At 41.7% G+C, this 14,458-nt stretch overlaps 1 protein-coding gene across 3 annotated transcripts in view; it reads right to left on the reverse strand.

The window, feature by feature from the left end:
* klf8 (Kruppel-like factor 8) overlaps window positions 1-14,458 on the reverse strand; it is a 67,716-nt gene that overhangs the window by 15,451 nt on the left and 37,807 nt on the right. For all 3 annotated transcript variants that reach the window (XM_046039012.1, XM_046039013.1, XM_046039011.1), the window contains one exon: window positions 13,495-13,833. In XM_046039012.1, coding sequence (XP_045894968.1) covers window positions 13,495-13,833 — 339 coding nt within the window. The remainder of the gene's footprint in view (window positions 1-13,494; window positions 13,834-14,458) is intronic.

Genomic DNA, 14,458 nt, shown 5'->3' on the forward strand with positions numbered 1-14,458 from the left:
ACGGAGGAAGCTAAGAAAAGAAAAAGCGAGAGAGGCCAATCAAGAAGCTGTCTCGCCTTTTCGTTGGCGAAATAAAAGGCAAGACAGATGCTGAGTTGGCCTTCTTGCTATTGGACTAGTAAATAATATTAGCTGGCTTGATGTGTCTTGAATGACTTTGTCATTCTTTTTTGTTATGTTAGTGTTCATCTCCAATGTCATGATAAATAAACTATGCAGTCACATTTGTGTAAACTCCTGCGATATAACTCAAAAATAGACTATTTTTTACTTTATCTCTAGAAACCACTGTAACCAGGCTATTTAGCCTCCCAAAAAGTCTCTCCTGGTGAGGTAGTACTTTCTGATGGCACTGGAAGCATTACGTAGAGTCTGCTGTGCTGAACTTCAATTGCTGGTCAAACACAAGCTTTAATCACAGCTACACATCTACAGCATCATTCAGAATGTAAAGAGGCAGTGTATCGAGTGTAAAGTGTGTAAAGAAAGTCATGTGGCAGGCCTATTTTATTTGCTTAATTCATGTAATGCACTAAAGTTGAACAATAGCTAAACAAAAACCACTCATCAGATTCTCTCCACTACAACTAGCCTTTTAATTCTTGCAAATTTCCTTTCCAACATCCATTCAAACATCACAGTCATCCAAATGACAATGTGTTGTTGTCTATATTGTAAAAAGGTGGCATTATCACTTTAAATGTGGCATTATCACTTTAATAGCCTTTATCCTCACAGTATTTCAGATGCAACAAAAATGCAAATAGCTACATGCAAGACTGACTTTTAGTTCCTGGGTATTTGGTGGAAAAGGGCCAAAAAGTTACTGCCCAGATGGAGTCAGAAGGGACTTACAATAGGCTTGGTAACACTACCCTTGTTGCACCTGTACTGGCCTTTGGTCGAAAATATAATCATGTGTGGTAAAAGAAAAAACAACCCAACATCACCGCTGTACAACAGTAAAGAAAGGAAGTAAAAAACTGACTTCCACCGAAGCCCGAAGCTTTCAGTCTATGTCACTATTTTTTCTACAGGAAGAAATCAATAGGTCCCGAGGTGAGCCAAACAATACGGTAACTGTCTGTATATTTTAGAGGTGAAGACAAGGATACGGCGGGAGGTAAAGAGAAGAGAAGGATGAGAGGGTGGAAAAGAGATGAAGGGAGCGGCACCTTTGGTATTCATTTGCTGGGAGTGTGTATAAGTCAATGTCATCTGTGATTAACACTACATAATTAAGATATTTGGGGGCTGCATCTGTATGTGCATATACTGTATTTAATAATGCCCTCTGTCAGTGTGTCTGAGAAGGTGAAATGTGAAGGCAGATGTGGACGATATAATAAAGACAGAGCAAAAACAACAGCTGCGGGAGATATTAACCACGAAGCATGCAGCCCCGCCCAGCAAACACACACACACACACACACACACACACATAATGCAGCTCCACCCCTTACAGCCCCACCCACCCACTGAAAAACTTACTACCCCCACCCTACAGTCAATTCCTTTCTATCTCTCTCTCTCTGGTTCACCCACCTGTTAGCAGGCTGATCCCAGCACAGCTCGCAGTGTCTGTTAGCCAGTGCTAACACTCACTCTCAGCCTAATGTTACCTAATAAGAGTTGCCAGTGTTGATTTCCTGGGTGCTTAGTAACTTGTTCGTCCCAAACGCCCACACAGTACAGGCCCCGCTCTAACCTTAAAGCAAACTCAAATTACAGCTGTGCAGTTCATTGCACACGAATGTGAACTTTCCCCAATTAAAAGAATCCATCTTCATGCACCCTCATTAGACATGACATATTTCAGCATTTTGGTTGAGGTTAATCAAAATATAACACAGTCTGAGTAGGAAATAGGCGTAGGTGTAGGGTCTGGATGTCTAATTATGCATCAGCAGAAAACCACATTATGTATAGTCATCTTGTAATTAATGCTAACCCTGTACGTGATTACAGTAGACCTTAATTGAACTGTTGTTTTTAATAAAGCATCAATAAAGAGTTCCATTAATATGTAATGAACTTGCCAATGTATTGGTGCTTTAGCCAACAATACTACAAAAGAACACCAAATGTCCTTCCTGTAAACACCGAGAAGAACAAAGATAGTTGAACAAATTTAAAAACATGTATACATGACAGAATTATATAAGACAAAACACAGCATTTAGTAAGTTACAGGTGACAAAAGAAAACATCTCTTTTTCAACAAACTGGGCTAAAAAGATTTACTGGTGAGAGTATAGAGCACGGAGGTCTGCAACAAACATATGAGTTTACTATCACTGTTTATCTTTTGGTTTCGCTTCCAAAGAAGTGGTTAACATAGCTGGGCTAAACTGGACTTGTTTAAAATGTTCTGACAGAAGCCTGAACCGTACAGAATGTGGAGGTGAAGAGAGCGAGCCTCACAAGGTCAACAGTTCAACGAAGCTCATGGCTCGTTACTTCACTTCTCAGTTGACGCCTCAGAATCACTCGCGTCAATGCTGTCCGTAGAAATTCCTCTGGGCAGTTCTCCTGTACTCAAAGCATGCCTTCTTTTCAGGTTGCTCACAGATCATGTCACACGCTAAAGGTGAAGAAAACATCATCACTGCCAAATTAAAAGGTTTTTTTAGGGACTAAGAAAAAAGCCTTGGAATGATTCATGGTGCATTCTGAGTAAAGTAAATACAAAAATTAAAAAATTTTAATTACACCATTTGTGTCTTAACTTCAAAAGCCTCCCTCCTGACAGATACTGACGAGGGTGGAGACAGATAAACTCATCTGTTCACGACAATAGAAACAGAAACCAGCGCTTCAGACAAGTCTGTTGATCCGGCCATTATTTCAAAATCAACACCTTTATAAAGGGAAAACCACAAACATCTTTGCTCAGAGAAACTTTCAACACCAGCAATGCTCATTGTAGACAGTGTCTGCACCCTTGACACCGCGGCTCAACTCAAAAACAGTCTGTTTGTGTTGGAAGCAGGTGAATTTATCTCACCACACTGGCAGATCTTTTTCCACTTAGTTTAATAACCTCCTAGTTTTAGAGCTGAATAGGCTAGATTACCTGTCAACATGGAGACTTTTGCAGTTTAATGGCAATGAGAAAGGAAGGGAAGCAGGGGTGCAAGTGAAAATTGTGCACAGCAGAAGATTGCACTTTTTCCATCTGTAGTGTCAGCAAATTAATATTTCTGTTTCAGATCCATCAACAGACACTTGAAGACACTTTAATATATGCATGTTGGAATAATCTGCTGCGAGGTCTGTGTGAGTTCAATACACTACAGACAACAACGTCAAACATCAGCTGAGACGAAATGAACTACGCGTTACTCACATCAGTTCTGAATAAAAATAAATACACACACACACACATACACACACACACACACACACACACCAGTCGTACCTGCTTCCTGTCCAAATCAGAGCTGCTGCTTTTACTTCCTGGAAGTTCCACTCTGGAGGAAGTGGGCTGCCAACAATGACATCATCATCTTGCACCAGCAGAGGGAACTGCATCAGTCCAATATCTGCACTGCATTCCTCTCTCTCTCTCTCTCTCTCTCTCTCTCTCTCTCTCTCTCTCTCTCTCTGCAGCCCAAAATTGTGAATGTGCTGTCCTTTGAATGGACTGAATGCTCAACCACAGATCCACATACACAATTTCCTCGGACACACATACACTGACTAACACACATGCTAGCAAAGCCCTCCTGGCAAAAGCACAGCAAATGGGCCTCTAACCTCTCATGGCTGATGTTCTCACACACAAACACATGGGGAGCAATATAGTGTGTGTGTGTGTGTGTGTGTACATGTGTGTAGTATGTGCGTATGTGTTGTGGCCTGTCTTTGTGCATGAGTGCTCCTCTTTGCTGGAGGACAACTGACTTGTTTATGTGCATACATCAGTGTGACACACACACACACACACACACACACACACACACACACACACACACACACAGAGGGCCTCATTGTGTGTATTTGTGTGTATATGACAGATAGAGGGGGAGAGAGAGAGAGAGAGGGGTATTCACTGTGCTGTGCTGGCAGGTATTCTGTGTGTGTTTGTGTGTGTGTGTTCGCCTTTGGCTGAAGCAGCGAGTCAGAAAGAGAGAGAGAGATAGAGAGAGAGAGAGAGAGAGTGAGGCTGGTCTAGAAAGGTGGAGGAGGAAAAGAAGGGAGGGGGGGAGGGGTCAGGCTACACAGTCTTTTCGGCAACTCCCGCCAGAGCCGCCGTTGCTATGGTGACGGGGCGAGCGGAAGCAGAGCCTCCCTCGACATATCCTATTAAGGCGAGAGAGAGAGAGAGAGAGAGAGAGAGAAAGAGAGAGAGAGAGAGAGAGAGAGAGAGAGAGAGAGAGAGAGAGAGAGAGAGAGAGAGAGAGAGAGAGAGTCAAGTGTGAAAGTTTGAAAAGAGAAAGTAGTAGAAGAACGACGGCGGGAAAAAGAGACGAGATGAGATAAAGGCGTGTGTGTGTGTTGTGGGAAAAAGTGTATGTGTGATGTTGAAAAAAAGAGGAAGCATTCTGCAAAATTTTATCTGCAAGTCAGCAAAAATGACGTTTTTTTCTTCTTCTTTTAAAAAAAAAATAAAATAAGATTGTCAGCTGACATTCTGTCACTTCTGAAGACTTCAGCGGGGTCTCATGCTTCCTGCACTCTGTCCACAACACGTATATACTGCAGCGCTCTCATCCTTGTGGGAGTTGTTATTGCACTCCATGTGTCCAGAGTTGTCTGTGAATGTACATGTACAGCAGGCACACTAGAAAGCCGGCAGAAAATCAGCCAAGAACCTGAGGATTCCACTTGTTCAATATTATAAGATAATAAACTGAATATATTTAAGAGTGATGGTCGGACAAGACAGGATACAGTATTTAAAGACATCACCATTTGATATTTTACAGACCAAATGATAAATTGCGAAAATAGTAAGCAGTATAATCATTTGTTGCAGGCCTACTGAGTTCACTACAGAGTGAATTGTGGGCTACACATATCTTGACAGCGTTCCCAGACACTGAACAATGAGACTCTTATTAACAATTCAACCAGCATACATCTTGATGTTTGTTTTACGTCCTTTAAATTGTCCCCCGTTTGGAAGCAAATAGAAAAGAAATACCAAGATCTGGACAAATGAGGATTGTTGTGTGACCACCAGCAGATTACATCTGTTGGTCACACAGACCAAGAGCCAATCATCAGCGAGGAAGGGCGTGCAATCGGAGCAGTCGCAGGCCACAATGTTTCATATTTAGAGGGGCGTGCACAGAGGCCATCAACTTCTTCTGATTAATTATTTTGTGTTTAAATGTGGCATTTAAATTAAGATTTGGGGTGGTGATGGGGCAGTGGATAAGACGCCTGCCTTTGATGTGAGAGATCCGGGTTCGAATCCACTGTGAGACACCAACGTGTCCCTGAGCAAGACATTTAACCCCTAGTTGCTCGAGAGGTGTGTGACCTCTGACATAATTAGCAACTGTAAGTCGCATTTGGATAAAAGCGTCAGCTAAATGAATAAATGTTATTTGGATGAGCTCTCTCTGCTTCTTTGTGTCTTGATATCTGTATTTCTTCTTGATTTAATGTTTGTGCTATAACTCTTGAATGTGTTTTGTCCTTCATCACTTCATGACATTCAACGTAAGATGTGAGGCGTTCCCAGTGGAGCGAATACCAGGAGGATCTGCTTCCTAGAGACTTTATCTTTGGACAGGAAACACCACTCCCCTCTGTTCGAGGCAACCACAGAGGTGTGGTCAGCACACACACACACACACACACACACCCTCTGCTTAATGATCCCTTACGCAATACTACTCCACCCAGCCCCCACCCTTTACTAACCCAAACCATGCCACAACACACACATAGGGCTCTACCAGACCCTTCCCCCCATCTCCCCAAACCCACAGAGCCTTAATGTGAACACACTGACATAATTTGGCCTTTTCTCTGAAATGTAAAGGTGCTTTTAAAAAAACAGCCAATCAGGAGCTACTTATTTTCTATCAGCAGGTGGACAATTTGACTCTTACGGGGTCGAATTCTAGGTCAGTCTCGGCAGGCACCACTCTATTGTCACACTCTTGACAACCAATGCTTCAGTTTGATGTCACTCTTTCTGTACATTATCAGTTTTTCTATTCAGCTAAATAAATGATCAATGAATGAGGACGAAGAGTAGCTACTGTTACAGTACTAATGGAGATCTAAATACACAAGCTGAGATAATCAATAAGTTAATACCTGAAGCATTATGCTGAAATTCAGAAGACTTTTGAGACACAGAATGGCTCATGTATCGTATGTATGTAAGACTTGAGAATGAGAAAAAAACTCATAATTTTGATAGGAGTTCTCTCTGTTTTTGTTTTCAAAAAAAGTGAACATGCAGATTTGGTAAGAATCGGTGGGGCTGTTGTCACTTGGTGACAGAGCTAGGTGATTATAATTTTAGTGTTTGGCAAATTTTGCCAATAGAAGCATGTTAATGATAAGTAAAAGAGGCCCAAATACTGAGTCTAGGGGAACTCCACACAGGATACTAATACTAGCTTCAAACACAGCCAGAACATCTGGTGGCTTATAAAACATACAGCAGCACTAGCCACACAGCTATTTTAATTACATTCTTACTTGGTATTAATCAATTATTCTCCTTATTTCTTATCCCACTAATGTGCTAATCACACTGCAAAACTGACTGAAGCTGTTTCTGAAACACCAGTGACATTTAAACTCATCAGTCACATAATTTACTTTATTTAACACAACCTTAATATATTGAAACAGTTTGCTTCACAAGAGTAAAACAAGGTTTGGAGCTTTGGTATCATCCGCCCATCTCTAACAAAAAAAAATACAAATCCAGCCATCATAGAACAAGAGGCGAAATGTAATTGGCTTCTTAGTGTGAGTAACTGGTGTGAGTAGTGAGTGCAGATTTATTAACTGCTCAGAAAAGCATGTTGGTCATTTTCATGAAAATATAATGAATTCAGAACAGTAATGTATCATGACATTTGGCAGTCTGTGCAGGTGTGATGCAACTTTGAGTCTGTTTCCTATATGTGGTCATCACAAAACAAAAACAACAGAGGAACATCAGCTGACTCACTACCTGTGAGACATTCCGAAACACCAAAACCTCCATCGTCTTCTTTTTGGTAAGTTTGTCTTGACCTTGATCTGCCTGTCTGGTTTTCTCTTCTTTTCTCTACGCAGCTCGCTCTGTGTCGGTCCAGATTGTCACTTGCCTCGTATCTAAACAAAGTTAACTTGACCTGATCATGTAACCTGGGAGCACAATTTCAACATGATGTTGCTAAATTCTGACTTAAAACCACATTGGAAGGTGCACAGATGCCATCCGTATGGTTTTTCTACATCTCATTAGGTTCTTTAGTTTAAGAATATCACTGAGGATAAAGAGCAGCTGGTTTCCTGTCTTGTATGGGACTTCCCCCTTAACTTTACCTCCCATCTCCTCTCTCAATATACCACCCCCACACAGTCCTGCTTATTCCACATTCTCACATACCATCACAAATGCAAATCTAAGTCTGCAGTCTGCAGTTGGGATAACTGTGTAATTTTATGGGATTTCTAGGACTGTGGGTCCAATGATGCCACAAACATTGCCCAGCATGTCAAGGCAATTTCAATCAAAGCAACAGAACAATAAACACACTCCAGTGTCGCCATGCCTTCATTGAACGTCCAGCTAACTGACCGAGAATGTGGTCTTCCTCACTATAATTATGAAATGGTCTTGTCATTCAATTTGACAGGCAGCGAGCCAGCCGCAGACAAGCATTTGACATGACTCGGACACCATCCGAGAACATTTTGTGTGTTGGATCTCTCATTACTGTAGGTACAGTGAAGAGTTGAAACCTCTGACCAAAACCCCACCGGTATTGCAGCTTCTGGGGAGAGAAAATGTGTAATCACTGAACCAAAATATATTCTTCATTTTTACCCTGAGAGCCTTCATAATGATTTCCGCCTATCTAGGTTTCTCGGTAGGTCTTCCTAAACCCATCTCCCAAAAACCTGATATACTCAAAACCTTAACTTTTATAGAAATGTTTTAGTCACAAACAAAAAACATCTCTCTACTTCTAGTAGTTTCTCTAAAAAAGGCCTGTTAGCATTGTTAGATTTCCTAATAAAAACTAAAGAGAACAGCTTGTCTCAGTGTGCATCTCCTTGCTGCTGGCAGTACATAGCCAACAGTGACAACAACAGCATGAGAAGCAACAAAAAAACATTGAAGGCAACAGAGGAGGCGAAATGGATGGCAATCATAATCCTGCAGTGCAGCCTTTGCTTATCTGACCATCCACACCCTCTCCACCTCAACCACTCTACCTTCCCTCCTATCTCTCCTCTCTCCATCGGCACTGTTTCTTCATCTGTCTCCTGTCGCCAATTCGTTTCTCTTTCTCTCCCTATCTTCTTTTCCCTCTCTGCTTTTCTACATTCCTACAGCTTCCTCTCTTCATACCTCACCCGTCCTTCCCTGCAGCTGCAACACCCATCCGTCCTTCCTCAGTATGTTGGCTGGGCTAATGGCTACTGTGGCGTGACTCCGACAGGCCTCACGTTATCATCACTGCTCACGCCCTTTATTCAATATCCTCTTCTGTCTCCAATTATAACAGGTACGTGGACCTGCCTATCAACTTAACACTAAAGCTAGAAATGTCAGAGGTGTAGCAACATGCCTGCGGTGTTAACCTGCAAGCTCGACCAGGGCTATGTGCAAACATAGTATTTATTACTTATAATTATATTTAATTAGCCTTCACAAAGTCAAGCCACCAATTGTCATTGTGTCCCTAATGAGGATGGGGAACTACATCAAGCTGGCAGACAAACACTCGTAAATATGAGCTGTGACCGTGTAGCCACGAGGTCGTCCAGGTAACCAAAATAATGTGGCCTTTTGGAAGGGAAGAGGTAGACGAAATAATCTTACCTACCTACTGGCAGAGAATTTAAATTCCAAACAGTGTAATCAGAATCTGGTGTAGTTAAAATCTGGGAATTTGTGGGCACTCTGAGGTTTCAGTTTTCAAAGAAACATAAGACAACTAAAACAGCTCCAGAAATTTGCAGATCAGAGTCCAAAATGCAGCTGTACAGGTAAAGAACATGTGAAATCTGGAAAATCATGACAACATCTGCCAAACAGTGTGTAGAAGGAGGAACACTTACCAGACTAACCAACAGACAGGACAGACATATGCACTATATATGAGGTTGACTAACACTGGTAAATGACATAGGGATTTATCTGAGATAATGAAAGGTCCTGTGCAAAAGATAAATAAATAAATAAATAAATAATAGAGGAGTTGCCTGAAAGATACGGGCACTCCCATGCTCCATGAGACTCTCCGGTTCTGTGTAAATAATAAGGAAAAAAGATGTCGCTCAGCTTAGCTTAATTTATTAGCAGACCAAAATAGCAGAAAGAAATGAATCCGCTGGGTCATTGAGGCGACATGCTGCGTAACCCTAGCTGGAGCTTGGATTCAAGAGGAGCTTTTCTCCTCAAAATGATTCACACAGTCTCTTGTCAGGGCGCTTTGGAGCTGCTGTGACCTCTGACCTACTCACTATTTATTTCATGAAGTTTGTTCTCTTGATACTGTCCCTGAAAGTCACTCAGGATTAAAACAAACAAAAGGTCAACTTTGCTGCTCGAAATGCAAAACCGTAAATGTCAACACGCTGTGAGAGCTATTAAGTGTTTTTTCGTGTACACGACTTTATATCTCTTTTCTATCCATCAATCTATCATTACCGGGGCACCATCAGGGTAACCTGCACTTCCTACTCCCTCCCTTTCACGACGTCTCGTCAACAGAGCAAAAAGGACTCATCAGAGAATATATATATATCCAGAGAACCCTGGCAGAACACACAAGCTTTTTTCCTTGGAGCTGCCTCGATTCACAGTCACACAGTTCACACCATTCCTTCATTCACTGCTATTGGAGACTCTGGGCCATATTTAAAAATCAATCACACATGGAGAAAAGTGCATGGCGCACACGCATTTAAAGCATGTCCAGCTCCACTTTTGCTAGATAAACGGTGCATAATCTGGGTCCACAGTAAGGTGGAACGCGCAAAGGGGTTGAATTTAGTCTCTTAATTGAAAATGACAACTGTGTCGGTCGGAAACTAGCAGTGACACTTTGCTCCAGGTGTAAGATAGGGCCCCCTGAGTTATAAGGCAGTTAAATGCTTAGCTCAAAGGCTCTCCAACAGCAGCAGTTACAGAGAACAATGAGGGTGTTTCTCATTCACTTTGCCTGTCCAGAGATTTCCTACTGGTCTGGAAACTGCTGAACCTTTTCTCAAAGGCCTGCTGCATCATCACCATCGCTACAATATAAAAAAATTAATAGTATATTTATCAAGTTTTAGCTTTTCAAATCTGTAAAATTTGCCAATTTCCTCTCTCAGATATTGAATTTCTTTAGAATTTCAAATGTTTGTTGGACATTGGTCATCCTGGTGCTCTGGATAAATCTGTGGCAGGCATTTTTAATTATCTTCTGACATTTTATAGACTAAACCATTCATTAGTTAGATTAAAAAAAATCATTGACTAATTAACAGAAAGCTTTTCTTTCTCAATGCGAGGTAGGTCATTTCCAGGGGAACAAATCTCAGCACAGGAAGTAATGTTTTTTTATGATTCTGGTTTGCTTTGGAATAAGCAGCCGCCGAAGAAGAAGAAGATTATGATGATTTGGGTAATTAGCACGTGTTGTGATAGTCACCATAGCTGAACAAAGAAAACTGCTTCACCAAAAGAACATACATTATCATACATTACCACGTTTGTACATTTCAAGGAAACTAAAGCATCTGATGCTCCTGACCTTCATCACAGCCATCACCACACTCCTCCTGTTCCTCATAAAAATAACATCCAATCACCCCGTTGATCCTTCCCACCTAACACCCCTTTACCTCACCAGTCACTCCTCCAACAGTTTTGTTTTTGCACTTCCTTCTCCATCTTTTTACAGACCTCCTTTTATCATTAATGCATCCCTCATACTGTGCTCTGCCATGCATCCCCTGTCTTCATAGAAACCTTCCTCTATTTAATATAATTTTCCAAAATAAAATTCCTGCTAATTCTTACTAAATGTGTGGTGATTATTCGGAATAATCCCAAATGACTCAAGTGATGTCACTGGTTTTTCAGTGGGATGAATTATCACAAATCGCCCATCTTTGAGGGCACCTTTTAAGCAAAGCTCCCTCAAAATATGACAGTCGGACAAAGTTCAAGGAGAATGGCTTAGAAATAGTTTTGAGTTGGTATCACTCATAGGTAAAGTCCAATTTCACAAAATGAAAGGTTTTGAATATTTTGGAGCAAGCGGTCAAATCAACATCTATTCAAAGTCAAAATGTCGGAGCCACTCGTGTGTTTTTTCTAAAGGATTTGAAAAATGCTTTTGCCCTGTTCTACTGTCTGTCAGCAGGATTTTCAAAAAACTATTTCCATTTAATTTTGAAAACAGAAAAGGTGTGAAACAACTGATTAACATTTCAGTTTGTTTGGTTAACTGAATCCTGAGGTTCTGCCAAAAAAAGTTGTTTTTTAGCAGTAACTGAAATTAATAATACTTGCAAACTCCATGTATGACACAGGGATATAGAAACTCACAGTTGTCATAACAGACTTCTGTCACAAGTCACCTGTCACCTGGGAGTTGTCATTCACAAAGAACACACAATGCTACCAAACCGCAGAACTATATCAGCCCTTGTACAAACATATTTGCTCAGGATAGATATCCAAAAGTAGTCACTGACATGTTTACACTGAATAATGAGTGTTATGAAGCAGGTAAAGAGATGCAAAACTATGGGATTTTTTTCTATATTTGGTCACCTAATGAAATTTTAATGCCACAAATTACTTCAACAATCACGTTTGAGTATATCTTGAAAAGAGTAGAATTTATGATATGAGACTACACTGTAGGGTAACCTCGAAAAATGTGCAGTAACTCTATTCGTTTAAAAACTTGCGTTATAAAAGCATGAACACACAACAGTGACGGAACCAAGTTGGGCTGCGGTCAGACAGGCACTGTATGGGGATACCTCCTCTTTCATTTGAATGGGGCCATTGCAATGTCACAGCAGGGGTGCAAACACAAAAAAAAAGCAACAAAGGTGAATTTGGCTCAACATTTAACGCAATGCAAAGTGACATCACCGAGCATGACATCATTTCAAATAAACTACCTGTGCACATTGTAACGTGAACACCATACTTACAGTTGTAAAAGTCTTAATCAAAGTATTATAAACCACTGTGCAGAGTTTAAGGGCACTCAAACTGGACTTCCTGTACTGTCTTTCACCATCTCCCTGGTACTTGAAACAACACATGACCACCAAGGCAGCGCCTTGTATATGTTTTTCTGTCTACACAATCCGATAAAGTAGTTTTGTCCGTCGTATCGGGTACCATGACACAAGACACAAGCAGTCAGATAGTCAAACAGGTTGTAAACAAGCAAATATAAAATTATCTCAACTTAAGCTTGAATTGACACTAAGCACACCTGAAATGTTGGTGATGGTCCAGCTTTACACCAGAAAACTGTGTGTACATAACTATAAGTACTGCAAGTACGGTAAACCAACAGTGAAACAGGAAGTCAGTAAAGAAACTGTGACGGAAGTTTAAAACAGACAATTTGGGTAATAATTACACAACATTGCTTTCTCTTCCAAATGCCTCTGGCTACCCTGTTTGTTTACACCTTGTCTGATTGTCTGACCACTCCTGTTTCTTGCATTTACCCTTCAGCGCTCTTCCCATGTTCCCAAATCTCAGCAATTAAATTGGTGAGAACACTATTATTATCATTATATAAAAGAATGATGGCCAAAACTATGAAAATAAGACCCAGGTTATAATGAACCAGAACTCCCCCTTTAAAATTGCCTCTGCCTAATCTACAGAGGATTGCATGAATGAATATTCGAATGAAATGGAGGCCGTGGCTCTGATTTACATTTGGCTGCCATGTTTGCTGTTCATTCTTAGATATATATGAAAACCAAAAGATGAAATCTAAACAAATCTATCAGATCTAGGTGGTGAAGGTTGAATCATTTTACAAATGAATACTCATTTTATCTCTGACTCATTTGTTCAGCTTCCTGATGCCAAGGTAAGTATTGGCATTAAAATAAAATCTTTGTCTGACTGACTAGGATCTTGCATGTGGGAACTCGACGTGAACAAACACGTCTGATTGGGAGTGATGCAAGCCACACCTGCACACACCCACCTGACTCTCATCCATCCACCAGTCCTTCAGTTTTTACTGCTTGTTCACCCACAGATCCCTAACCTACTTCTTATCAATCAACAAAATCACATCGATCCCCCCCCCACCTCACCGTGCACTCCATCTCCTCTGGCTCTGGTTTGATCTGTATGGAGGGCATGTCTATCTCGCCCTCCTCCTCCTCCTCCTCTTCCTCCTTCTTCTTCACAGACGGTGTCGCCACTTCCTCTCGCTCTTCTTCCCCTGCTTCCTCCTCCTCCTCCTCCTGCAGCAGCCGAGGCCCGGTCGCCGGCTCCTCCTCCTTCTCCTCCTCTTCCCGGGCTGCGGGCGGCTGTGGTGATGACGAGGGCGGCGGTTGTTGTTGTGGGGTCAGGGCGCTCTGCTTGGCCGGGCTCCTCTGCTTCTTCTGGGCGCCGATGGCACTCTTCTTCTGCTTAGGAGTCGACTGGCACTGAAGAGGAGAAGAGACAGAAGATGAGTGGTGTAAAGAGGGGTCTCTGACAAGTAGAGGAAGAAGAGTAGAAGGTAGGGAAGGAGAAGAAGGTATCTGAGGAAGGGAGGGGAGGAGGTGATAAGGGGGTAGTTGAGGAAGGGGGGAAGGGGATGCCAAAACTTCCAGGCCAGGGGGAGAGGGTGAAAGGAGAGGATTTGTTAAAGGATTTGAAGAAGGAATGAGGAGTAAAGTGGGCAGATGGGGGAAGAAGGAAGCAACAGAAAAATGTGAAGAATGGAGGAGAATAGATAAGAAGGCAGGGAAGAGGGGGAGGAAGACAGGTAGGAGAGGAAGCAAGACAGGAAATGGCATGCTAGAGTTTGGAGGGAAAAAATGACAACAAGCATTACCTCTGCTCTAAAAGCTGGCTAAAGAAAACCCCTTCTCAAAAATCTGCCAGAAGGGGGAGGTAAAAACACACACACACACACACACACACACACACACACACACACAGAGACCACCACTCTGTTTAAAAAAGATAGAAAATTAAAATGGCAATGAGAGAGACAGAGGAGGCAGAGAGACAAAGGCCTAATCCTGAGGCTGCCAGTGAGAGAATGAGAGCGAAAGAGAAATAACA

This window comes from Micropterus dolomieu, linkage group LG23 (genome assembly GCF_021292245.1).
Source record: "Micropterus dolomieu isolate WLL.071019.BEF.003 ecotype Adirondacks linkage group LG23, ASM2129224v1, whole genome shotgun sequence".
NCBI lineage: Eukaryota > Metazoa > Chordata > Actinopteri > Centrarchiformes > Centrarchidae > Micropterus > Micropterus dolomieu.